General features: G+C 50.9%; 2 protein-coding genes across 7 annotated transcripts in view; one reads left to right on the top strand and one right to left on the bottom strand.

Annotated features, from left to right (window-relative positions):
* Window positions 1-3,473, top strand: part of Cog4 (component of oligomeric golgi complex 4) — a 40,699-nt gene extending 37,226 nt beyond the window's left edge. For both annotated transcript variants that reach the window (XM_052727621.1, XM_052727622.1), the window contains exons 14-19: window positions 409-525; window positions 1,050-1,142; window positions 1,782-1,865; window positions 2,059-2,160; window positions 2,642-2,770; window positions 2,938-3,473. In XM_052727621.1, the coding sequence (XP_052583581.1) occupies window positions 409-525; window positions 1,050-1,142; window positions 1,782-1,865; window positions 2,059-2,160; window positions 2,642-2,770; window positions 2,938-3,072 (660 nt within the window). In that variant the 3' untranslated portion in view covers window positions 3,073-3,473. The remainder of the gene's footprint in view (window positions 1-408; window positions 526-1,049; window positions 1,143-1,781; window positions 1,866-2,058; window positions 2,161-2,641; window positions 2,771-2,937) is intronic.
* Window positions 3,474-3,748: 275 nt separating this feature from the next.
* Window positions 3,749-26,788, bottom strand: part of Fcsk (fucose kinase) — a 37,209-nt gene continuing 14,169 nt past the window's right edge. For 2 of the 5 annotated variants that reach the window (XM_052727613.1, XM_052727610.1), the window contains 23 exons: window positions 20,833-20,915; window positions 20,124-20,293; window positions 18,886-18,936; window positions 17,400-17,525; window positions 16,908-16,980; window positions 16,329-16,426; window positions 15,883-15,963; window positions 15,234-15,353; window positions 14,862-15,036; window positions 13,520-13,632; window positions 12,441-12,542; window positions 12,150-12,320; window positions 11,660-11,724; window positions 10,908-11,278; window positions 9,737-9,947; window positions 9,416-9,582; window positions 9,112-9,333; window positions 8,595-8,738; window positions 8,316-8,435; window positions 5,305-5,492; window positions 5,115-5,214; window positions 4,501-4,724; window positions 3,749-4,364 (listed from right to left, as the gene is read on the bottom strand). In XM_052727613.1, coding sequence (XP_052583573.1) covers window positions 4,245-4,364; window positions 4,501-4,724; window positions 5,115-5,214; window positions 5,305-5,492; window positions 8,316-8,435; window positions 8,595-8,738; window positions 9,112-9,333; window positions 9,416-9,582; window positions 9,737-9,947; window positions 10,908-11,278; window positions 11,660-11,724; window positions 12,150-12,320; window positions 12,441-12,542; window positions 13,520-13,632; window positions 14,862-15,036; window positions 15,234-15,353; window positions 15,883-15,963; window positions 16,329-16,426; window positions 16,908-16,980; window positions 17,400-17,525; window positions 18,886-18,936; window positions 20,124-20,293; window positions 20,833-20,914 — 3,294 coding nt within the window. In that variant the 5' untranslated portion in view covers window position 20,915 and the 3' untranslated portion in view covers window positions 3,749-4,244. The other 3 variants (XM_052727612.1, XM_052727611.1, XM_052727614.1) reach the window with 3 other exon arrangements.

Genomic DNA, 26,788 nt, shown 5'->3' with positions numbered 1-26,788 from the left:
GTTTTGCCTGCATGTATGTCTGTGTGAGGGTGCCAGATCCCCTGGAACTGGGTTATAGACAGTTGTGGATTCTGGAAAATGAACCCAGGTCCTCTGGAAGAGCAGCCATTGCTCTTAACCGCTAAGCCTCTCCAGCCCCGTTAGCCTTAAATGTGTGTGTGTGTGTGTGTGTGTGTGTGTGTGTGTGTGTGTGTGTGTGTGTGTATACTTCTACCATTTCTGTTTCTTGTTCTCTTCATATTAGAAGGGGTGGGGGTGTGAAAGCAAAGTAAAGAGCCACCATTATAGAATCTTCCCAGAGAAGTCTAGTAAAGGACAAATGGCTACTTGCATATTGACCCCCTCTGCCCCTGCTTACATTCCAATGGCATAGGCACAGTCGATTTCTAAAGCTCTATTCTCCCCTAGAGTGACTGCACCAAGCTGTTCAGTCAGGGCATTGGAGGGGAGCAGGCCCAAGCCAAGTTTGACAGCTGCCTTTCTGACTTGGCTGCTGTGTCCAACAAATTTCGAGACCTCTTGCAGGTAAGGCCTCATGCCCCTGCCATGATGCTCTGGGAAGACTGCTAGCTGGCTTACCGTGGGCTCCACTGTGGCCGGGGAGAGGACAAGGGTGAAGAATGCAGCCACTGAAGGCAGACAAATCCCTTGAGACCAAAGGCCCACTGTGCTTTTTTTTAGCATGTGTCATACAAACAAGCCAGTGTCTGGTCCTTTAGAATTTCTGCTTGGTGGCCCCCAAATGACAAGACCCCTCAGAAAGATGTTCAGAGGAACTGAACCACCTGGTTCAATAATGCTTGATCTTAGCCACAGGCTCTGTCTAAGACCAGGCATTATGAAATCACCTTTTGAGATTTGTAAGACAGTCTCAGGACCTCATCTCTGGACCTGAATCTCCACAGCTCTGGAAAGGGACACGTTCCTGGCTTTTATTATCGTGACTTCCACTATGATTCTGAAGTTCCTGCAGGAGTCGAGAGACGGGTGGAAGATATGGTACGAGGTGGGGCACGCGTCTGATGTGTCTCTGTCCTGTCTTGGTGCAGGAAGGGCTGGCGGAGCTCAACAGTTCAGCAGTCAAGCCTCAAGTGCAACCTTGGATCAACACTTTTCTCTCAGTCTCCCACAACATCGAGGAGGTCAGCCTGACCGCAGCAGTCATCAAAGGCAGGGAATCACCTGAACAGACTAGGCTAAGTGCTGTCAGCCCACCTCCATCTCCATCAAAGTCTAGATTTGTTCCTTCTGTCAGAATGGCTCAGAGAGACATGTGAAGGGGTCTTGCCTTCATGTGACTCATCTTATACTGGGGCATATTTTACCCCACCTATCCCACCTATCATAGACCAAGGAGCCCTTTAATTTTTGAGACAGTCTCACTATGTAGCCCTGGCTAGTCTTGAACTCACAGAGTTCTGCCTGCCTCTGCCCCCCAAGTGCTCTGCCACCACACTCAACTATCTAAGAGCGTTATTCTCCTGTTCTAGCCTTGCTCTGACACATGGGCCACTACTGCAGCCCAGAGCTGTTAGCTGGATATCTTTTTAAAAAAGGGGGGGGGGGGGCAGAGGAACTGGGCGGTGGTGGCGCATGCCTTCAATCCAAGCACTTGGGAGGCAGAGGCAGGTGGATCTCATTGAGTTCGAGTGCCAGGACAGCCAGGACTGTTACACAGAGAAACCCTGTATTGAAAAACCAAAAGGGCAGAGAGGGTGTGAGGGTGAGTAGTACTTGTTAGAAAGAGGCCCTTTGCAGCCCCCACTTGCTTCTGACCATAGGAAGAATTCAATGACTATGAAGCCAATGACCCTTGGGTACAGCAGTTCATTGTCAACCTGGAACAGCAGATGGCAGAGTTCAAGGTAAGTGGGGGTATGTGGAATTGCCCCTTCTGCCCCTCACTGGCATCCTGTGGCCTACCACTCTTGCTGTAGACGCCAAAGGCCCTACTGAGTCGCCTGTGGGGACACTGCCTCTTCATGTAACTGTCTCACTGGAACTCCAGTGTAAAGGCAGTGGGCCTGGATGGACTCTACTGATACAAGCTTTGTGCAGGCCAGCCTGTCCCCAGTCATCTATGACAGCCTGACCGGACTCATGACCAGCCTTGTTGCTGTTGAATTAGAAAAGGTGGTTCTGAAGTCTGCCTTCAATAGGGTAAGTTCAAAGGAGTATGGACCCACGGCTCTCCCTATTAAGTAGTGCCATCCCAGAATGTATATCCTCTCTGCCACCAGCATACCCTGCTTGTCTAGGCCCAGTTCTGTCTGGCTTCTGAGGCACTAGAACAGACTGGAGCCACAGGCCCAGTGTGGTCTTGCCTGCTAGTTCTTTCTTTTTTTCTTTTTCTTTTTTATATTCTCTCTCTCTCTCTCTCTTTCTCTCTCTCTCTCTCCATTTATTTATTTGGTGGGGAGCACATGCCACAGTGAACATGTGGACAACTTGCAGTCTTCTGGTTCTCCATGTGGGTTCTAGGAATCGAACTCAGATCATCAGGGTTGGTGGCAAGCACTCCTACCTGCTGAGCCATCTCCTCAGCCTTTACCTCCCAGTTCTAAGGACAACTGGGTTCTAGTTCTGTTTCGTCATAGGGCCGGCCTTAACAGAGACAAGGTTTGTGTTCATTCTCCGGTAGCTAGGTGGTCTGCAGTTTGACAAGGAACTGAGGTCACTCATTGCTTACCTTACCACGGTGACAACCTGGACCATCCGAGACAAGTTCGCCCGGCTCTCACAAATGGCCACAATCCTCAATCTAGAGCGGGTACGTGACTCCCTCCCCCTAGCCCAGAAAAGGGACTGCAAAGAGTCCAGAGCAGTTTGGAACTCTGCCACTCCCTCACTTGCTGCGTCCCCGCCTTGTCTTAGGAAAGCCCAGGAGCTTCCCTCAGAATAGACTCACCCCTACCAACGAGCAAATTCTCCCCACAGGTGACTGAGATACTAGATTACTGGGGTGCCAACTCTGGCCCTTTGACGTGGCGCCTCACTCCTGCTGAAGTGCGACAGGTCCTGGCTCTGCGCATCGACTTCCGCAGTGAGGACATCAAGAGGCTGCGCCTGTAGCTGCCGTGTGGTGCCACATGGCCCACCAGACGTCAGGACCTCTGTTCTAAGTAGCTGCAGCCAAAGAGCCATGCAAAGTCACTGGCTTGAGTAAGCCGGGGGCCCAGACTACACCACTGCGCAACAACCAGAAAGCAAGGACTGGACCCACTCCCAAGTCCTTCCCAGGAGCAATTGAGGCTGGAGGCAATGGGGAGGGTGCTTTAGAACAGCCTTTCCCAACTGAGAGAGGAAGACCAAGCAGGCTGCATATGGCCCAGCCAGCCTTCCCACGAGTGGTCATTCTCTCACCCTCACACTACAGCAGGCACAGTGACCCTGACAGCGTGAGAGCTTGAAGGCACCTAGGGACCTAAAGGCAAGGCTGTGATGTTCACAAATAAACACCAGAGTAAAAACACTGCTTGGAGATGTGCCATTGTGTTGGGTCTAGGAAGGGGTGGTTGCTTGAGCAAGGCCATTCCACTAGTAGCCCTAAAGCCTGAAGTCAAATGCATGAGACCTCAGCTTCCCATATCCAGTCACATGACAGCGAGAGCCTTTATTCAATCCTAACTTCAACCCTCTCTTGGGCTGTCAGCACCAGGAGCTGGATCAATTCAGGGGCAGCTTCCCACAGTGCCAGAAGCGGGAATTACTCCCATTAAGAACAAGAAAGAGCTTTCGGAGAACAACCTTGAAAATCAGAATTTATTCCAAGAATGCCAGTATTGAGAACTCATTGCCGCTAGATTCCCTTGGCACTGTCTGGAGTGTTGCTGGAAAAGGCTTAGGTTTTCAGAAACTTTCTGTAGACTGTACTGTTCACTGCCACAGACCTGGGAATAGACCTCTACCCCTCCATCCCCCAATAGTGGGCTAGGATCAAAGTTGAACATGGGAATGGAATGTCAAAAAGTGTATCATCAGGGTTGGTCTGATTGTCATCTCTTCCAAGGCTCTAGTAGGCCTATACTGGGCCATGGAATTTGTAAAGTCCACATGAGACACCATTGTTAAGACTTTCCTTAATCCAGATGGAGTAGAGGCCAAGTCTTAGCCACTGCCAGCCATGAAGTACAGTCCTGTTTAAGAACACTGCCTCCTCTGCCCAAGTCTTGCTTCCTTAGCAGCAGCCTTGAAGAGGTAGGTGATGAACAGCAAACTGAACTCCACTGAAGGGAAGTGCAGCTCTAGGTGGTGCCTGCTCCAGAGGGCCCGGCCCCACAAAGACAGTTATCGCTTCCTAGCAGCTGCAGGCTCAGGCCCTGAGCGTCCACTTCCACCAGGTGGACACTGTAGTTGCCAAGGCCCTGGATAGGACGGAAGGTGTTGAGAGGCCTTTAGACAACTCCCAAGACTGGTGCAGGGCCAGGAAGACCATGAGTTGGTAGGCCACAGTGGGGTATTTCACTCCAACCAACTTCCAACCCTGATGGCAACACATACCTCAGCTTTGGCCAGCACAGCTTCCAGAGCCTCTTTCTGCCGTGGTTCCTTGGTCAACAGATAGAGAAAGCCCCCACCACCTGCCCCTGCCAGGCTCTGGCCATATACGTAAGGGGCCAGGACATCCATCATGCGCTGCACAGCCAGCGGCTCACAGCCTGGGGCCATAAGCTTCTTCTGTTCCCAATATGAGGTCAGGTACTGGCCCAACAGAGGCAGGTTTCCTGGGGTTGGGGAGAGGGCAAGGTACTCACTTGATATTACTTTGCAGAGGGAAGGGAGTGTCAAAAGGCACTTCTTCACCAGTGTTGGGGCCAACTGCACAGGGTTAAGGACTAATATGCACAAAGAATTAGTGTGGTGCCCAGCCCAGTCAGTGTTCTGTAGCCTTACTCTTGGGGCTCCGTGCAGCTCCCACTTCCCTGCAACTCAGGCAAGCCAGAGCCTCTTCCTCCTGTTTCCTGGTAAATGGGGTCGGAGGACCTTTCCCATGAGAGAAGTTTTATGCTAATAGGGATCCCACAAGGAGAAAATAGGAGGTCCCCAAAGGTCTAATATGTGGAGTTGTGTCAGTCCTGAGACAAGATTTACCTCTGGATGGATAAACAGCTCACCTTGGCGAAAAGCTTCAGCACATTTCTCGGTCTGCCGCACCAGTCTGCGGGCATTCTGCACCACAGCAGGCAACCGAGCGTACCAGTTCCTCAGCACATCCTGCGGGAGGGGCATGGAAGGTGCAGTGAGGATTGGGTCCAGCCAAGCCCAGCCAAGAAAATGCCTGCCTTACTTAGGGGCTGAGCTCACCTGCAGCAGATTCCGTGCCAGTCGGGTCTTGCCAGTGTACACCAGGAGCAGGTGGTCATTGATCTTCTGGACAAAGTCCTCAGGCACAGGGATTTCCTCCACCTCCACCTTTAGAGGTAGCTGAGCCCGGGAACGCCCCACCTTGATGCCAGGCATTAGGCCACTCACTTGGTCCTGCCAGCCACCTCCTATGAGCCCAAAGTCCTGTCACTGTTGGAGCCTCTGGGGCCCAACCTTACCCAGCAGTTTTATGGCCTTGAACCTCTATCTGGGACCAGAATGGGAAGACCGCTTGTCCCAACTCTCGATGAGACTAGTGAGCCATGACAGCAGGCCAGTCCAAGAAAGAGAAAGGGGCTGCAGTCAAGACCCAAGTTTTGCTGCGTATCTAACATGTAATTAGAATAGGATAAGACACATCAGAAGATAAGACTTCCATGTAATCTGCCAGTGCCCCAGCAATCTGCTTCTAAGAGTGTTTGGAAGGAAGTTCATGGGGGCAAAAAGACGGCTCGGCAGTTAAAAGCATTTACTGCTCTTTCTGAGGAGCAGAATTTGGTTTCTAGAACCCACATCTGGCAGGTCACAACCACCTGCAATAGCATAAGGGGATTAAATACCTTATAGCTTCTGTGGGCACCCACAAGCACACATACCCACACAAAGATATACAGAGTAAATATATACACTGTATATATAATAAGTCAAAAAAAGGGGGGGCCAGAGAGATAGCTCCATGGTTAAAAGCACTGGCTGCCTTTCCAGAAGACCCAGGTTTAATTCCCAATGCCCACATGTGGCTAACAACTCAGTCCCAAGGACAATCCAACACCCTCTTCTGGCCTCTGCAGATACCTCTGCATGTAATGTATAGACATACACAAACGACCCATACACATAAAATTAAATAAGAAACCTAACAAAAAATATTTTTTAAAAGAAAGAAGCTCATTGGGCAGTGGTGGCACATGCCTTTAACCCCAGCACTTGGGAGGCAGAGGCAGGTGGATCTCTCTGAGTTCCAGGACAGCCAGGGCTACACAGAGAAAACCTGTCTTGGGAAAAAAAAAAAACAAAAAACTCAAAGCCCTAGCATACATGAGCTCCAGTACTTTAAATAATTGATAAATAAATGAATAATCTGATAAAACAAGCTCCTTTGGGTTTTCAGGCCTTGATATTTGAGGAGGCGGTGTGTACGTATATGTGTGAGTGGGTTATGTACCCATGTGGTCAGAGGTCAACAGTCTACTTTTTAATTTTTTTAAAAAAGATTTTATGGCCGGGTGGTAGTGGCACATGCCTTTAATCTCAGCATTGGGGAGGCAGAGGCAGGTGGATCTGTGAGTTCGAGGCCAGCCTGGTCTACAGAGTGAGTTCAGGACAGGCAGGGCTACACAGAGAAACCCTGTCTCAAAAAAACAAAAAGATTTTATGTTTTAAGTGTGTGTGTGTGTGTGTGTGTGTGTGTGTGTGTGTGTGTGTGTGTAGGTGTGTGTAGGTGTAGGTATGTACACATGAATGCTGTGCCCCAAGAGATCAGAAGAGGGTGTCAGATCCCTTGGAGCTGGATTTACAGGTGGCTGTGAGCTAGGAACTCTCCAGCCCCTCCACTACCTGGAGCTCATCAATTGGCTGGCCAGTGAGCTCTGGGATTCTCTTGCACCCACCTCCCAGTACAGGGCATAAGCACATGCTTTCACACCTAGATGTTCACACTGGGACGGGGATCTACGGTCAGGTCCTCATGTTTGCACAGCGGGTGCTCTACTCACTGTCTCTCTAACCTTCATCCCTCAGCATTTAAGAATCTAAAGTACAGAATGCACATGGCAAGAAGCATCTAAAACTTTACAGCCACAATATAAGATAGAGCTGGAAATGTCAAGAACCGGACTAGACCCTTCTTCAGAGCACTGGGTGCAGCTGTAAAGGATACAGTCACCCCAGTGGCTACTGATTGTGGTGTCTAGGTCCCTTACATCCCATGACTTTCTCAAAAGGACATGTTTTTGCTCATTTTATCACCAGGCTCCAATACAGTAGATTATCAATCAATGTCAGTTGACCAAATGAAGAACTTGAATGGCACACCTCAAAAGGAAACTGAAAGCTCCCATATCTAACTCTTGCTAATGACTGCCTGTTGTGGGATGTGAGTCGGTACCAGGGTAGGACTACAGAGGAGTTGGAGAAAACCCCAGACAGCTTTGAGGCAGTTTCCTTCAAATTAGACCAGAGATGAAACCCCTGAGTGAACAGAACAGTCTAGGATCTAGAACCAGACAAATGTGTGGCTGCTTTACATTATGCTCAGCTTCCACGTGCCTTAATGGCCAGGAGGAGAAATCTGGTGCCAAGACCGTCTCAGAGTGTAGACTTAGCTGGCCCTCACTGTTCTACCATATAGGGAGCAGTGGGACACCAATGTTCATAGCCCAAGAGAATGTCATCTTGCCAGAAAGAAGACTGAAGATCCATCCTCCAAACCCAGATCTGTGCTACAGATTCTGAAGGACAGCCTGGAGTGGGGTAGTCATAAAGACCATCTGGCACCACAGGTACCCAATAACAAAAGAAAGGCGCAGTGGGGCCGGAGAGATGGCTCAGCAGTTAAGAGCATTTACTTTCAGAGTGCCTGGGTTCAGTTCTCATCGCCCATATGGTGGCTCATTGCCGTCTGTTAACTCCAGCTCTAAGGAATCCAGCACCCTCCTCTGCACTCTCTGGGCCCCAGACAAGGTGCACTTACATACAGGCAGCCAAAACGCTCATACACAAAACTCAAAAGGAGCAATAGCTTTTAGCCCTCAAGTAGGCATTCATGGGACATTAGCTCCTTTGAGATAAAACATTTCAAGTTGGAAAGCATCAGAAACCAAAGTGATAAGCTATGACCATTTTAAAGAGCAGTACAGCCACAGTTAGGTGGCTGCTGGTAAATCTAGGGAGCCCACCCTACAGGGTCTATGAAAAATGTCAGCGTTCTCCACCACCCTAGACCACCCTACCTGTGGTGAGCATCTGCTCCAGGTGCAACACTGCATGGATCAAGGCCTCTGTACCCACGGCCTGGCCTGCAGCCCGCTGCAAGGCAGCCAGGGCAGCCCCTGCCAGGATGCTGCTGGTGCCTGCAAAACACAGGACGCCAGTCATGAACCACTTCTGCCCAGTCCCACCCCACTCTTTCCGGCACAGAGGCCAGGGTCCAGGATCATAAGCAAGACTGAGGAGTTGAGACAAAAAAAAAAGGGGGGGGGGTAGACAGCAGGGGCCCAGGGCTTACTCACCAAGACCTGAGCCATGGGGCAGCTCTGACCAGGTGTGCAGCTCAAAGCCACCATTAAAGGACTGTAACAACTGTTCATGCAGAGGGATCGCTGACTGGACGTGCACGATACCAGCACAGACAAAGGCTGCCTTCAGCAAGGCCCCTGAGGGATGAGCACAAAGGAAGGAATTGCCCTCCGAGGCCACCACTTAGCCCACCTCCACTGCCATTTCCCAGCCCAAGACGGAGCTCCTCTGGTAGGACAACGCAGGCCCCCTCCTCAAACCAGAAAAGGACATCTAGTCTCTCTTACCACAGGCAAATGTGTCACTTTGTCCTGTGCCAGTGTATACCTAAGAAGGGTGACTGCCAGCTCTTTCTAGTCTTCCAGGGCCCCTCACACATACTGGCTAGGCCTAAGGTAGGTAGGTCCCCGGTAGTCTGCAGTCCTCTGTGGATGGATCTCTTGAGTTCTGCCCCCATCCCAGCTGGCTGTGGCTGCCATCGCTACCTGACAATGTCCTAGTTGTCCTGACCTGGGGCGTGAGGCTGGCAGTAATCTTTCAGGTCGTCCAGGCTCTGGCACACTATTTTCGTGGTCATCTCATCCTGTCGAGGCCCCACTGTCAGACACAGCTCAGGCTCCAGGATGCGACGCGCCTTGGCCCCGATGGGCCGGCGGCCATCCACCCTCACAGCCAGGCCCAGTACTGCTCCACCAAGCTCATAGGCGATGGGGGGGGTGTCACTCCAGCCACCTGCCGCAGTTCAACAAGGTGGTCACGGAGCCTGCCAGCCTGGCTCTGAGGAAGTTACCCATACCTCACCCAAGGGACTCACCAGAGAAATCCACACGGGCTGGGCACTCAGTCACTACCCACTGCCCAGGTGCTGGCAGCTCCACGGGCTGGGTAGAGACAAAGTGCTGGGCTGTCATCACAGCCTTGCGGATCAGGATCTGCTCAGCCCCTTCATAATGGCGGGCAGCTCGAACCAGCAAGGCAGGCCTGACAGGAGGGAAGACAGCCGGTCGCATGGAGCCCCAAGCTGGGGGTAGACTGCCTGTCTCGGTCAGTTTGAACACCCTCTCTCTGAGTTTCCACCATCAGGAGACCCTTCCACCCATGGCTTCTCAAAGGGTTCCAACTGACTAACACCCACCTGCTCAGCCACTTCTCTCTTTCGTGAGCAAGCGCCTCCACACCCCTCACCAGGTCTCCACATTCCAAGTATGAGAAAGGCTGAACCCACTCAGGGTTGGCCGCTGGCCCACTGCGCAAGCCTCCTTGGCCCTCTGCCATGCAGCCCAGCACGTCCGCCACACAAGCCAGAGCCCGGGCTGCCACACCAGGATCGTCGGCCTCAGCTGCAACTGAGGGACCAGGAGTTAGGGGTTTCAGACGAGAAGGCTGCTGGCCTCTAACACTCTGCCCCCCAGTCTCAACAGCCCCCAGCTACTCCAGATTCCTCGTTCCTACCAGCTTTGGTCAAGATGCGCCCCTGCCTGTGAATGCACCCTACTCTACCTAGCAAAGGTTTTACTCTGCTAGCCCCAGCCCAAACGCATCCTTCACTGCTGCCTGAGACATCGGAGTGGTTAAGAGTTCAGGCTTGGGTCGGCGAGGGGGCTTGGGGTAAATGCACTTGCTCCCAAACCTGACAACCTGAATTCAACCCCTGGGACCCATATGGTGAAAGAGAGAACACGTTGTCTTCTAATAGCACATGCACGCATTTTGTGTATACACACACACACACACACACACAAATAAATTTTTAAAATGTTTTGTTTTTTCGAGACAGGATTTCTCTGTGTAGTGAGTTGTCCTGGAACTCACTCTGTAGACCTGGCTGGCCTGGAACTCATAGATAGACCCACCTGCCTCTGCCTCCCGAGCACTGGGGTTAAAGGCATATACCACCACCACCTAGCTTAAATAAATGATTTTTAAAAGAGTTCAGGGGTCAAACCACGTGGGTTCAAGTCTTAGTCTCAACTGGCTGTGTGGCTATGGGTAAGTGACAAACAGGGACAAGGTTCCAATCTTCTCAAGGCCACTAATGAGGCACTTTCTATAAGGCTAAGAATCTTAGCCACCAGGCCATATGGTCCATCTACAGTGTGGGGGAGCTGCCTGTATGCCAGCTCCCTGCTGGAGCTCTACACCCCGGTCCCGGCACTCAATACAAAACACACAGGCCTGCAGATGCCGTAAGGACCCAGAGGCTTAGCAGCCGGGCCTCCATCTCCCACTAAAAGCCTTACTAACAGGGATGAAGCTTTCTAAAAACTAAACTCAATTCCTTTATTATTAACACCCAGCATACCCACCCTTGTCCAGTGTGGCCAGCAGGGGTCCAGAGCAACCTTCGCCAACAGCGGCCCGGATCAGTGGGCGTAGGCAGAGGTCCTGCCGGGCCTCTAGCACATGCCGGGCCTTCTGCAAGGCCTGGCAGAAGAACAGATCCCGACGGGAGTCCAGGGTGGCAGCCCGGTCCAGGCAAGGCTGCAGCTGCTCCCAGGACAAGCGCCAAGAGGCTCGCCAGGCCCTCAGGGCCTCACCTCTGTCCTCCTGGGGGTACAGCATCCACAGCAAGTCCTGGGGCCCCAGGGCCCTCGTGGGGTGGAGCACGGGGAAAAGGCGGGCATTGAGAAGGCATCGAGCTGAGAGGGGCGTGTCTGGATCCCACAGGTCCCAGTCTCTGGGGTGTGGAGAGGTGCATTAGTGAGGAGGAAACTCAGGCTCCTGTCTCCTCCCAAACCCCGGCCTGTCTGTCAACTCACGTGGGTGGGTGGGGGGGAGGGTGGGACATCCTCCCCATGGGAGGCAGCAGTGTATGACGAGGGGAAGGAGGCTAGGCTGCCCTGTCACCTTGCCTAAGATACTGAATAAAAAAATCTAAACACAGCACAACCAGGGAATCAGAGCGGCACAGGGAGAGAATCCAGCTGTGCCAAACCATACTAGGCCTGGCAGGGTGGGAAGAGGACCGGACAGGGCTGCTCAGGAACAGGCTTCAAAGCAGCAGCCACATTGGCTGCCGAGGCCCCCAGAGGCCTGCTGGAGCATCCGGCGTACTTACCGAATGCCTGTCTTCTTGAAGAACTCATTCCAGGACATGTTGAGATACATGCCTGCCCCCTGTCTCTGGGGGAAGAGGAAGAAGCAGTCAGGAATGCAGGGGCCTTTGAAAGGGAATAGGGGACACCAGGCCAGAGGCTGGGGAACAGATACTCCGAAAGGGACTGGAACAGAGAGAGACACACACACACAGGAACAGGTTCTTTTAGACCACTTTAACACTCCCGCCCAAATGCCTAGGATTTAGAGCAGACTCCTGAGTTCTACTCCTGTAGGCAAGCTACCTCCTTTAACCCTCAATGACCAGCCTCTAAAATGGGAATAAAATTCTCTAAGGTCTACTGAGACATCTGGCCATCCCCCCCGCCCCCCCCGACACACACAGTCTATCCCAACGGCCAGTGCTCTGAGACCCCTGTGACAGAGCCAGACCCCCGGGGACACCCCAAAGTCAGAAGATGGAGGCACAGGAACATGAGGTAGATGCCTACTTCCCAGCTGTCCAGACGGCCAACAAGAGTAAACACTCGGCCCAGGGAGCCATGCAGCCGCACATGGTGTCCCTGCAGGATGAGGTCACGGAGCTCCAGGCCATGCAGTGCCTCGGCGTGGACAGTATCCAGGCCACTCACAAAGCAGCCAGCGCCAATATGAACGGGGCCCTGAGAGGAAGGGGGCAGGCATCTTGAGGGGGGGGGGGGAAGCAGGTACATGGGACGTCCAAACAAACGCTGAGCAATGGCACCCCCTCTGCTTCCCCTGGCCCACGCTGCCGGCCTCACCCTCAGGTGACAGTGCTGCAAGGCACTCCGAGGTCCCAGGTGAACAGGACCCTCCAGCAGGCAGCTGATGACGGAGCTCGTAGCCTCCAGCAGCTGTGGCTCCTGTGAGACCAGGGAAGAAAATCAGGGAAGCTGAAGGCCGGGGCCAAGGGTTACCTTAATTCTCCCTTAGAAATAAATATCTGGGTGGGAAGCATAAAGACCCACTGCACTCCAGAAACCTCAACCAGCCAGATCCCCCTCTAGACCTGGCCTGGCCAAAGCTGAAGAACTTTCCCCATCCCATGGATCCAGCTACTCCTATCCCAAGAGCAACCTCTGAACTCCATCTGTCCGGTCCCCCAGCATCATGGGGACTAACCCAGACCCACATCTGTCTGTCTCCACGGAGACCCTGCAGAAAGGTCTCCCTGGCTTCTGACTTAGTTCCCTGGCTCTGTGGCCTTCAATAAGTGCCTTAGCATCTCTGAGCCTCTAGGATATCTTTTTTTTTTTTTTTTTTTTTTTAAAGATTTATTTATTTATTATGTATACAGTGTTCTGTCTGCACATGTCCCTGCAGGCCAGAAGAGGGCGCCAGATCTCATTACAGATGGTTGTGAGCCACCATGTGGTTGCTGGGAATTGAACTCAGGACCTTTGGAAGAGCAAGCAGTGCTCTTAACCTCTGAGCCATCTCTCCAGCCCCTCTAGGATATCTTAACGTGCGATGCACACCCTTCATCCCAGCACTCAAGAGGCAGAGGCAGGTGGATCTCTGTGATTTCAAGGTCAGCCTTGTCTACAAAGCCAGTTCCAGGACAGTCAGGGCTACACAGAGAAAAAGTTCAAGGTCATCCTTGGAGACAAACCAACTTTGAAGTCAGCCTGGGCTACATGAGACGATATCTCAAAAATAAATAAATAAAATAAAATAAATAAATAAATAAAAAGATAGTTAATAATTAATTAAAATAGAGATGGCACCTTAACTCATAGGTACACTGTTCCAAACACAGGGTATTTCTTTCTCTGGAGCCCACATCTCACCTGACCTCAAGTACCCAACAGGCACCTGTTGAGGGGCAGGCAGGTCTCACCTCCACCTGGGAGTGGACGATCTGGGCCACAGCAACCCCAGGCATCGTGAGGCTGTGCAGGAACTCACTGGCATCAGCAGTCAGATAGCTGTAGCCACCATCAGGGACATACACTGTAAAGACACAAGTGTGGACCCCAGGGGCTTGAGAGATGCAGAGGACTGGAGTTCGATTCCCAGCACCCATATCAAGAGGCTCACACCACCTGTAACTCCAGCTTCGGGGGATCCAACGCCCTCTGCTGGCCTCGGAGGGCACCAGCACCTACACGTACATATCAACAGGAAGACACACAAACATACATATAACTTTTTTTTTTTTTTTTTGGTTTTTCGACACAGAGTTTCTCTGTGTAGTTTTGGTGCCTGTCCTGGAACTCACTCTGTAGACCAGGCTGGCCTTGAACTCACAGAGATCTGACTGGCTCTGCCTCCTGAGACATAAAACTTTGTAAATTAAACAATAAATCCTTTTTTAAAAGCTCTGACTCCAACCCTGTGCCTGCTGCAGCTCCAGTGTAAGATCAGGTGACTGTCCACAGACATCCTCACCAGACACTAGGAAAGCAGGCATGGGGGTGAGCCACTTGGGCCAATGATAAAGGTAAGGTTCAGAGTATATGCAACCCGCCCCAGGCCCATAGATAACAGGTGGACACACCCGGAAAGGGGCCAAAGCAAGAGACAAGAGGAAGACAGGACACAGAAGTGCTTGGTAAGAGAGCTAAATAGAGAGAGCATGACTGTCCAGTCCTTGAGCTGGCCTGCCTAGTCCACAATACAGGAGGCAGCTTTCTTTCTACCCCAGAGGGCCAATAAGAAATATTCACCCAGTGGGCATGGTGGCACATGTCCTTGGGAGGAAGAGGCAGGGCTGGTCTCTGTGAGCTCGAGGCCAGCCTGGTCTACAGAGTGAATTCCAGGACAGCTAGGGCTACACAGAGAAACTCTGTCTCAAAACAAAACAAAACAAAACAAGCCGGGCAGTGGTGGCGCACACCTTTAATCCCAGCACTCGGGAGGCAGAGGCAGGCAAATCTCTGTGAGTTCAAGGCCAGCCTGGGCTATAGAGTGAGTTCCAGGAAAGGCGCAAAGATACACAGAGAAACCCTGTCTTGAAAAAACAAACAAACAACAACAACAACAACAAAAACAAGCCAGGCTGTAGCAGTGCACACCTTTACTCCCAGCACTCAGGAGGCAGAGACAGGCAGATAGATCTCTGTGAGTTTGAGGCCAACCTGGTCTACAAAGTAAGTTCCAGGACAGGCTCCAAAGCTACAGAGAAACCCTGTCTCAAAAAAAACAAAAACAAAAACAAAAAACAAAAAAGCAATCCTTACCCATAGTGAGGGGCTGATCTCGGAGCTCCCTCCACAGCTGGGCTCGGGCTCCCTTCAGGTAATCTGCTGCTAGGCCTATGTCACCTTGCCCCATCTCTGGGGGCCGCCCAGCCAGGAAGTCCTCCCTGTTAACATTCTGAGCCATGCAGAGCAGGATGTCGAAAAAGAGAGACAGCTGGGCAGGGATGAGAAGCACAGCTGTTGGCCAGGCGCAGCTGTTGGCCAGGCAGCAGCTGGACCCCACAATCCCAAGGCAGGCCTGGGACAGTCCTATCTGCCGGGATGCTGACCCAGAAAGGGGAGAGGGCTGGCCTGAGGTCACATGGCATCCCACCCCCAGCCAGGTGAGCCCAGTGGCCTTTCCTTAGTCACCTGCACAGGCTGGGCTCCCGAGTCCAAGCCCATATAGGTGCAGGCATCCAGAGGCGGGCTCACATGGGTGGCCAGGAGGTGCTCAGCAGTCTCCACAGAGAAGAAGACGACCCCAGAGACCTGGAGGGAACCACAAGGCTAGAGTGGGGGGACCCCGGAGCCAAGCTTAGGCGTTCGTTGAGGAAGGCACATGCAGATGAGCCACAAGGCCAGGTATTGTAATAGGCATGGACTTCTTGGACCACCCACCCCCCAGCGTCTAGGTTTGGACAGCTCCTACCAAAGCACCTTACAGAACTCCCTCAACCTTCAGGCCTCCTGCCAAACCCAGTTCCACACCTCTTCCCAGTACTCCCACCCGAGTCCATCCTGGGCTGCTTCTGCATCTCTTTCTACCGAATTCCCTAACTTGCTCACATTTGGTAGCTTTCTGGCACAGGACAAGACCCTGAACTTCCAAGTCTACCTGATCCATAGACTCGGGCAGCATCAGCTCTCCTGAATGTCTCTTTAGGTTCTGGTTCTAGCTTGGCCCGGAATCATCTAAAATGAGTGGGGCTTTTCCCCAGAAAGAAAGGGAAACTGCGCCCCCCCCCCCCATATTCCAAAAAGTCCCTAAGATCCCTCATCCCAAGCCCAGCAACCATACCAGCGGTACCAGCCCGTCAGGCCTGACACACTGTTGTAGCTCCGCCTTACTGCCCTGGTAGTAAATGTCCAAAACAAAGCCCTGTGGAGAGGGGAGGAACAGAATCAGGGACAGAGCGAGAGAGGACCAGAAGGTAGGCACAGCTGTGCCTATCAGCAGACGGTCTCCACATGAGAAGACACAAGTCTGGCAGGTACCACTGTATTCGTGGGGCCACAAGCGCTGCAGACTTCTAGAAGGTTGAGGGCGGGCTTCAATGGCTGCTACCGCCCCAGCACCTGCACACGGCCTGACAGACAGAGGCAAGTGAGCACCAGAGCCGTACCATGAAGGAAAACTCCTCAGGCTCGAGACCACAAGGACTATCAAGGCCAACAGGTTCCAGAGCACGGGTCTGGAAAAGCACCCCTGTCCCAGGGCAGCTCAGCTGTACCCAGGAGTAATACCTGCGAGTCAGTGAGGTAGACACCATGGTTGAGAGCGTAGGTCAGGCTCCCAGGAAAGGCAATCACCCGGGCTCCCCGGAAGCCATCCCAATCGATCCCTATGGGGTGGGACAATCAGGGTGGCCAGGTAGGGAGGCACCTCAGCCATGAGGAAGCAAGGGCCCAGAGATGGGGCATCTGGGCAGCTCTACAAGGGAAATACAGTTTCCAAGGCCGAGTGGACATTCCTCCACAAAGAACTGTGGGCCAAAGGGGCGAGGCAGTTCTGACATTCCTGTTTGGGGGTGGTGTTTTTCCCTGGTAGGGTATAAGGAAGTTGTTCAAGAACTCACTGTAGCTTGAACTTGCTGAAATCTTCCTGTCTCACCCTCCTGAGGAGCTAGAATTATGGGCATGAGGCACCACAACCAGCTACCCAGTCTACAGATGGGCAGACTGAGGCTCAACAGAGCAATGCTGGCCTCTTGGTCTGGCCTATGCTTCCTTTCTAAATAGGCTGTTGAAACAGGGTGGGCTAGAGAGGAAGAACCAGCCTTAGGTGTGGAGGGAAAAAGTGGTCCTAGGCCATCCCAGGCTCACCGGGATTTGGAGGAACAGACAGAAGCATGTCGGTGCTGCAGACCCACACACCTGGTGGGCAACCTGGGCCCAGCTGCAGGGGAGAGAAAAGAGAGAAAACTTGGCTAGTGGCCTGGCCCGGCCCTTCCTCTGATCTTTCATCCCTGTGGTGGCTTGTTCTGTGTGCTGTCCCAGCCACCTAATCTGAGAGGAGTCTGCTGCTGAAGTATCAGGGCCTCTCAAGTGCCACGGTGTCAATGTTGACCCCTTTCCTTCTCCATCTCCAGATGTACTTCTTGTTTGTTTTGGGGGGACAGGGTCTCACTGTGTAGGCCTCGCTGGACTGGTACTCAGATCCAGCTGACTCTGTTCCTGAGTGCAGGGATCAATCCAAGACGAACTGTTTCAAGTTCTAGCTACGCTCACTGCAGGCCATTCTTTCACTGACGGCTCAGAATGTGCAAACTGGCTCTATCTGGCAGGGGCCGCCCTTGTCAACCAGGCTGGCCTTACCCGGTGGGTCATGATATCCAACAGGCAGTCCAGGTTGCACACCAAGGCCTCCACAGGGGCCTGGGGATTCTCCACAGGGAGGCACGTGAAGGCCCTGCCGCAGTCATCGAAGGGGAAGTCTCGGCCCTACGGGGAGAGCAGAACCTCCTAAGAGGGAGTCCTTGATGCAGAGAAGCTGCAGTGCCGAAGCCAGATCGCTGTACAAGGGGGGCAGGCATTAAGTAGAGGAGGTTTAAGAAAAGTGTTATACTGATGGTTCTCCTTTGAATTTTTAAAATTAACATGATTACTGTGCAAAATTAGAAACCATATATACGCAAAGGGAAAAACCATCCTCAGGGACACTAAGTACTGCCCTCGTTTGGAGGTGTGTCCTATCAGATTTTCATGAATACTGCTTTCATATGTTTTCCTTTGAGTGTAACAAAAGGGGTCGGGTCTCCGCTTTTACCATGTAAGTCTTGAGGATCAAACTTAGGTTTGGCGGAAGGCGCCATTACCCCTTGAGGCCTCTCACTAGCCTTTCATTCATACTTTCTCTAAAGTTTGTTTTTTAACAAACACAAACTGGTCGGGCATGGTGGCACATGCCATTAATCCCATCACTTGAGAAGCAGAAGCAGGTGGATCTCTGAGTCTGAGGCTAGCCTAGACTACATAGTGAACTCCAGGCCAACCAAGGCTACTCAGTAAGACCCTGCCTCAAAAGCAAACGAAGGGCCGGGCGGTGGTGGCGCATGCCTTTAATCCCAGCACTCGGGAGGCAGAGCCAGGCGGATCTCTGTGAGTTCGAGGCCAGCCTGGGCTACAGAGTGAGTTCCAGAAAAGGCGCAAAGCTACACAGAGAAACCCTGTCTCGAAAAACCAAAAAAAAAAAAAACAAACGAAGAAGCTTAGACTCAATGAAGTAGAGATACGGCTCAGTTGGGAGCAGCTTGCCCAGCGCACGTGAAGTCCTAGACGGGAGCTCTGGCATCTATAAACTTCGCATGGTGACACGTCCTGTAATCCCAGAACTCGGGAAGGAGCAAATCACAAGTTCAAGCCTGGTCTCAGCTTCCTAGCAAGTCTGGAACAAGGCAAGGCTACCTGAGGCTCTGCCTTTTTTTAAAAAAAAAATGTATGTGTGTGCATGCATGGCTGCTTGTCCGTATGTGTACCATGTACATGCAGGTGCTTGCAGAGGGCATCAAATCCTGGGATTACGTGGGTGTTGGGGACTGGAACTCAGGTCTTCATTGTTACACAGTAAATGCTCTTACCCACTGACCCTTCTCTCCATCTCCAGGTGGACCTTTTAATTTGTCTAAAATACATACCTAACCAGCTCCCAGTTTCCAGACATTTCGGTTCATTTAGATCCCTCTGGATTTACATAATGAACACCTTGCATACATACAATGGCAGAACACCCCTAAGGTCCCATCCAGTCGCTAGAACCAAGATTCCGACCCTCTTCACAGCCCATATCCTGAATTCCACTTACCATGTGCAAGATGAGGATCCAAGCTGAGTTCAGGACATCAGATGTGACTACCTGTCAAGAGCAGGAGAGCCCTGTTGACAAAGACCTTGGGCAGATGGCACCTAAGGATGATACCCTCCTGTCCAGGGAGGGACTCCAACACAGGCATCAAAAGGGAAAAAGGCAATATCAAGACCAATGAGCATGTGGGGCATGATGGCGCATGTCTTTAATTCCAGCACTCAGGAGGCAAAGGCAGGAAGATATCTGTGAGTTCAAGACCAGCCTGGTCTACATAGTGAGTTCCAGGACAGCCAGGGCTACATAGATAGACTCTGTCTCAATAAATAAATAAACAAATAAAATTAAATTAAAAAAAAAAGACCAATAAGCACAGGTAGGCGAGGGACAGCCTGACAGGCAGCCATCCACGTGGGGCACTTCCTCAATTTATTTGAAGGGGAGGCAACAGGCAGCAATTTGAGGTCAGCTGAGTTCCTGGGGGGCGGGGTCATCCCATGGCAACTACAGTACTCCCATCCCCTCGCCAATTCTCCCTCCACTACTGAAGAATGGCTAGGACCACCGCCCTCCTCCACACCTTAGCGCTATGCAAGCGAGGAGACTGAATAAAACAGCCAGGGGACAGCCTGTGGGAAACACTGACACATCCTTCTCGAAGGGAGGCCACACGTCAGTTCCACTCAACAGGTGCCTTATGGGAGCCAGAGTGTAAAGTATAAAGTGCTTTGTTTCAGAGACAAAGTCTCACTGTGTCACCCTGGCTGGCAGGAACTCACTGCAGACTGCCTTGGCCTTCGACTCACAGAGACTCACTGCCTCTGCCTCCCGAGGGCTGAGATTACAGGTGTGTGCCACCACACCCAGCAAGATCTTTGAACTTTGCCAAGAAAAGCCAGAAAGCCTCCTATTGGATAGTGAGTGAGATACTGGCTCCAAACCTCCTGAGACAAAGCTTTATTTTACTACGTAGCCCAGGTGGGCCTTAAGCTTGTGATAATCCCCTGCCTCAGCCTTCTCAGTGTTATCATGCCTGGCTTCTGGCTCCTTCTTTCTAAAAACACTCCAAAACCAGCCCTGCTTTTTGCCCTTACCTGGATGGCATGGCAGAGATGAGTCTGCAAACTTACAGACTCCAAATCACAAGCCAAATGCTGAACCCGCTAGAAGAGCTGGAGGTCACAGAAGCTACTGAGTTCCAACAGGAGCGCGGGCGCCGGCGGCTCAGAAGCACTCACCGTGAAGCCTGCACGGGCACTCAGGTGTTCCGCAGCCACCAGCAGCGCATTGAGGGTGGCCCCTCCACTGCCTACTCGAGTCTGGGGGTCCTCCACAGCCAGCAGCAGTGTCCCAGCAGGGATCTGCTCCCGCTTCTGCCGTATCTCCAGCTCTGTGATCAAAATAAATGCTGGGACACACACACAGTCACATCCACCTGCCCTGACCCAGAGGGCCTGAGCAAGCCCATTAACAGTTGTCTGATTACATTGACTTAGCTCTTCATACAGTAGATAGATAGATCCCTCCCAAACTCTTTGAGGTTAAGTACTGTTACCCTTATTTTACAGATAAGAAAACTAAAGGCTGGGGCAGGAGAGATGGCTCAGCTGTTAAGAGCACTGGCTGCTTAACCCAGAGGACTCCGGTTCAATTCCCAGCACCCACATGGCAGCTCACAACTGTCTGTAACTCCCAAGATCTGACACCCTCACACATACATGCAGGCAAAACACCAATGCACATAAAATAAATTAATTAAAAAAAATTCCTTAAAAAAAAAAAACAAAACTAAAGGCCAATGAAGTGACATGTATATCAAGTCACAAGACCAGGGAGAAGTCTATGTTTCAACCCAGGTCTACGGGGCTCCTAGTGGAGCAAGAGTCTGTCTGGTAAGGGAGAGGGCTGGAGAGTTCTAGTTTAAGGTAAAAGTGGCATGTCACCTACCTCTCTGAAAGACCTGGACACTGTCCTTGTACTGGCATGTCAGGATGATGACTGTCCAATCAACCGTCTTTGGGTGCTCCATTCTGGACAAAATGGAGGGAAAAAATGGAATGTGTGAGTATATGTGAATATGTTTAAAGGTCAGACATTAAAATGAACTCTTTCTGGTATACAGTTATATGAATTTTAACACAAGAATAGATTCTTTGAAAAATCTTATTATTTTATGTGTATGTGTTTTGCCTGCATGCACATGTTGTATCACATGAGTGTCTGGTGCCTGCAGAGGTCAGAAGAGGGTATCAGTTCCCCTGGGACTGGAGTTACAGATGGTCGTGAGCCATCATGTGTGTGGGAATCAAACTTAGGTCCTCTGCAGGGGTAGCAAGTGGTGGCACACTCCTTTAATCCCAGGACTCAGGAGGCAGAGGAAGGCAGATTTCTGAGTTCAAGGCCAGCCTGGTCTACAGATCGAGTTCCAGGACAGCCAGAGCTACACAGAGAAACCCTGGGGGCAGGTAGCAAGTGTTCTTAACCAGTGAGCCATCTCTCCAGCCTCTCCTTATCCATAACTTTGTTCACTGGACCTTTAAAAAGGTCCATAGAAAAGCATGACTTTAATTGTCCCCCTCCCCAAAACAGTATGTGGCACCTGAAAGTGGCTGAGGGAATGACAGATCTTTCCAGGGTGACAAAGAGGGTAAGAGAGTGTCAACTCCGCCCTGTTTAGAGGGAATGAAATAGTCTCTGGGCCGAAGGCCCTAGTCCAGGTTAGTTTTTACTGTCTACTTGATAAAACAGAGTCAGCTAGGAAGAAAGAACTTCACTTGAAGAATTGCTTCATTCAGACTGCCTGTGGGCATGTCTTTGAGAGATTGTTTTGATTGGTGACTGATGTGGAAGGCCCTATCCCTAGGCAAGTGGACTTGGGTCATATAAGGAAGCAGCTTAGCAAGCAAGCAAGCAAACCAGTGAGCAGCATTGCACCCTTCCTGCTCCAAATACCTGCCTGCAGTTCCTGCCCTGACTTCCCTAAATGATGGACTGCCACCTGGAAGTCTAAGACAAATACACCATCCCTTCCTTCCCCAGATTGCTTTTGGTAGAATTTTATCACAGCAATAGAAAGGCAAACTTAGACTACCCTGAATAGTAAGGGAGCAGGGTGGGGGTGGGGGAAATCAGAGAAAGTCTCAATAAATCAAGCAAGGCTGAGGAGCATTCCCAGCCAGATCAGCCAAGAGAGTATTTAATACCCCAACTAACACTTAGGGAGTGTTTCTCAGGCACCGTGCCAAAGGCATTTAGTAACAGCTCACAGGAGCCATACACCAGCCCAAATAGTCGATCTTATCACACTGTGCAGAGAAAGAAACCTGGGCTTAAAGAGTAAGCAGAATGCCTAAGGTCAGGTAGAACCAGCACAAGCAGCTGGGTGTGTTTCGTTTGTGCTCTCGGTCACAGAAGAAACAGTCCTGGAGTTGGTCATGTCACATGTGGCATTTGCACAGTGATCTTAGAATACAGAAAGTTAATTATTGCAACACTTTGCCCCTTTTTAACAGAACTCCATTTACCCAATCCAAGTTGGAGTTTTTGGGGTTGGGCTCTTTTTTTTGGGGGGGGGGGAGTTAAAACAGGATCTTACAGATCCTGCACTAGCCTCTAATTCTCTATGCAGTCAAGGGTGGCCTCAAACTTCTGATCCTCCTGCCTCCATTTCCTGTAAAGGCTTGTGCCAACTCACCTAGTCAAAGTTTGTTTGTGTTTTGTGTTCTGTTTGTTTTCTAGTGCTAGGAATCCTCAGCAAAATTATAGGATAGTGCATATATCCAAAGACAATAAAATCTTAAGACCCCTCACATACACACATGCCATGTAATGTGTGCCTAGTGGGGTAACTACGGCAGGGAAACGACCCAAATCAACATCAGAGCCGCGCTGGCATCCGGAGCTCCACTGTCTCAAGGGAATGCCCCTCTGTGTGCCAGGTGCCCGCAAGTCGCAGGGCTCCCTCTAAAAAAAACCTAGATCAAGAGAAAGCTGCACAGAAGAGGTCTCCTGCAGCTAGCGACCGCTCGGGGCGACAGCAGAGATACAGGAGACCCGCAAGGAAGGTGCCCCAAACCGGAGCGGAACTGAAGACCCCCGCGGACCCAACGTACCTGCCTCCGCCTGGCGCTCGCAGAGTCGGCTCTTTAACGCGGCTGCGCATTCAGCGCAGCGCACCCTGGGAAATGGAGTTTAGAGTCGCCAGGGCCTGCTCCAGCCCCACCTTGTTGAAGGGAGAGAGTTCTTAAACTTAAAAGGAATGCTCCACCAACTTCCAGAACTACAACCCCCAAAGGGACAGGGAATCTTAAAAACAGAGACCCGTTTTTGGTAACTCAGGGTACCAGGTAAAGGTGTAATTTGACTTTTTAAAAATGCATTTTAATTTTTTTTTATTTTTTATTTTTATTATTACCATCATTACCATCATTTTCTATGCATGAGTGAGTGTTTAGCCTGCACCACGTGCATGCCAAAAGGGGATGCCAGAAGAGAGGACATCAGATCCCCAGAAACTGGAGTTAAAGACCGTTGAGACCACCATGTGAGTGCTAGGAATCAAACCCAAGTCCTCTAGAAGAACAGCCATCTGCTGCTCCATTTCTCCAGCCCCCCCCCCCTTTTTTTAATTTTTAGATAGCGTCTCCTGTTATAGAATGTTATTTTAAGATGTGTTACTTTTGTTTATGTTGCATTTGTTTAACTCTGTGAAGCTGTGTTACTGTGCCTGTCTAAAACACCTCATGGTTTAATAAAGAACTGGCAAGGCAGGAGAAAGGATAGGTGGGGCTGGCAGGCAAAGAGAATAAATAGGAGGAGAAATCTGGGAGGAAAAGAAGAGAAAGAGAACAAGGAGAGGAGGATGCTGGGGGACAGCCACCACCACACAGCCAGCCATGGAGTAAGAGTTAAAGTTAGATATACAGAAGCAAGAAAAGGAAAAAGCCCAGAGGCAAAAGGTAGATGGGATAATCAAATTAAGGAAAGCTGGCAAGAAACAAGCCAAGCGAAGGCCGGGCATTCATAAGTAAGAATAAACCTCTGTGTGTGATTTATTTTAGAGCTGGGTGGTGGCCCCCCCCAAAAGAGCAAAATAACCAACAACAATTAAAGCCCTTCATGGACTTCATCCTGAATTTGAGAACCTCCTCAGGAAAGGGGAAAGCAATATGTTATGGCTTTGATGGTGTAGCTCAGTGGTAGAGCACTTGCTTAGTATTCAAGAGACCCTGGGCTCCCAAACATCCCTAAAAATATGTAAAGGACAAGACTTGCAGCGATCTCGTCATGGGACAGAGCACGTGCAAGGTGCATGTGATGGATGGGCAAAGAAAAAGCGAGCTTTATATGTATTTGAGTTTTTCTTACAAGAATTTACTTTCCAAATTTGGTGTCCTTTACAAAGGAGCCTGAGTGGCTGGTCACAAGGTCAGTCTCATCAGAGATGGGGGACAGCACTGTCCCTCTGGGTATTCTTGGCCAGTCGCACAGCTGTGTCTGCCTGTCTCCATCTGTAAAATGAGTTAGCAAGTAGTACCCAAGGCCTGTGGTGGTTGTGCAGGTTTGATTCCATAGTAAACAGCAGGGAAACAAACGAACAAGAACCAGCCCTTATTATTGTTGTTGTCACAGGCCTCCTGCTCTATGGAGGCAGGATTCTTCCTTAGTTCACTGCTGCACCTTCAGGCTCTAGGGCAGTGCCCAGGACGCTGTAAGTGCTTAGAAACAGTTGAATGGAAGAACTAAAGCACCTCCTGCCCAGCTCCCGCTGTTCACCTGACCCCAGTCTCCCTCATCCCATCTCCGGTGCCGGTTTCTTCTGTGAACGCAGGAAGCCTCCCTCAAGTGATGAGGCACCTCTTGCTGTTCCAGCAATACAGGTCCCAGGCTCTGCAGTGGAGCGGGAAGCAGAGAAGCCTGCCACTGCAGTTTTGGCAGTGGCTTGCTCCATAAAACAGAAAGTGTCCCCAAACAGGTCAGAAGCAAAGGGCTTCACTTACACCCTGAAGCAGGCATGGTTGGAAGACAGGGATGATGCCAGACTTGCTCTAGCACTCTCCAGCCAGAGAAGCAAAGCTACTCAGGGAAGGGTTCCTTAGATGGAAGTCCATCCCTGGCCAGATGTGGTGGCTCATACCTGGCCTATAATCTCAACATTCAGGAGGCAGAGGCAGAGGCAGGAGGATCACCCAAAGTTCAAGGCCAGTGTGGTCTATAAGTAGATCAGTAGATCTTGTACAAAGAAATAATGTGGGCTGGAGAGATGGCTCAGGGATGAAGAGCACAGGCTGCTCTTCCAGAGATATTGAGTTCAATTCCTGGCACCCACACAGTGGCTCACAAACATCTGTAATGAGATCTGGCGCCCTCTTCTGGTGTGCAGGTGTATATGCAGGCAGAACACTGTATACATAATAAATAAGGAAAAAAGAAAGAATTCCTTAATTTGGCATGGTGGTGGTGGCTTAGGGCTGTAATCACAGCACTTGAGAGACTGAGGTAGGAGGATTGAGAATTCCAGTTCAGCCTCAAAAGAGGAAAAAAAAAAGGGGGGTGGGGTGGGCTGAAGACATGGCTCAGTAGTTAAGAGTATCTCCCTCTCGTCTAAGGACCTTAGTTCAGTTCCCAGCACCCACATCTGGCAGTTCAGACCTGTAACTCCAGCTCCAGGGGATCCAACACCCTTTTCTGGACTTTGTAGGTACCCACGTGCATGTTCACAGACACATATGTCTACATATAATTTAAAAATTAAAAATAAAAAAACACTTTTTTTTTTTCGAGACAGGGTTTCTCTGTGTAGTTTTGGTGCCTGTCCTGGAACTCACTCTGTAGACCAGGCTGGCCTTGAACTCACAGAGATCCACCTGGCTCTGCCTCCCGAGTGCTGGGACTAAAGGCGTGTGCCGCCACTGCCTGGCTAAAACAAAATATTTTTAAAAGACAAAAGCAGGGCTAGAGAGATGGCTCAGAAGTTAAGAGTACTTGCTGCCCTTCCAGAGGACCCGAGTTCAATTCCCAGACCCATATCAGTTGATCACAACAATTCCAACTCCAAGGGATCTGACACCCTCCACTGGCCTCCTTTCACACTCACACACTTGTGGCATACACTCACACAGACATACACATATGTCTTAGTGTTCATAGAAGGGAGCATGGAAGAATGCAGCTAGACAAGTAGCTGAGAGCTTTGCATCCGGGTCCTCGGGCAGCAGGCTGAGCGTGAGTGGGGGGGCGGGGTCGGGGTGGGGGGAGAGGCCTGGCCTAGCATGAGCTTTTGAAACCTCATAGCCCATTCCCAGTGACACACCTCCTGCAGGAAAGCCACGCCTCCTGGATTCTTCACAGTCTTCAGCTGGGGACTACACATGCAAATATATGATGAACCTATGGGAGCCAATCTCATTCAAACCACCACAACACATACAAATAAATAAAAATAAAATCCTTTTTAAAAATGAAAGCTCGCCAGGCGGCGGTGGCACACGCCTTTAATTCCAGCATTCTGGAGGCAGAGCCAGGCGGATCTCTGTGAGTTCGAGGCTAGCCTGGTCTACAGAGCTAGTCCAGGACAGGCTCCTAAGCTACAGTGAAACCCTGTCTCGAGAAAACAAAAAAATAAATAAAATAATAAAATAAATAAAAATGAAAGCTCTTGGGTCTCGGGGTTACCTCTGTGGTACAGCCCTTGCCTAGCGTGTACAAGACCACAGGGTTTCCCCAGTGCCCATAAAATAAAAGGGCATGGAAAAGACAAGAAATCCCTTCCACATGATATATTTCCCGCTGGCTAAAGGCAAGAGCTTCGATACAATTGATGAAATTGGGGAATGCCAAAGTAACAGTAGTCCTTCTTCCCAGAGATACCTGCGTCAGTTTATCATAAGACTTACATATGTCT

This window comes from Peromyscus californicus, unplaced genomic scaffold (genome assembly GCF_007827085.1).
Source record: "Peromyscus californicus insignis strain IS unplaced genomic scaffold, ASM782708v3 Scaffold_8__1_contigs__length_139910024, whole genome shotgun sequence".
NCBI classification, from domain to species: Eukaryota; Metazoa; Chordata; class Mammalia; order Rodentia; family Cricetidae; genus Peromyscus; species Peromyscus californicus.
Note: the sequence above shows the minus strand (reverse complement) of the source record. Positions and strands in the feature narration are given on the sequence as shown.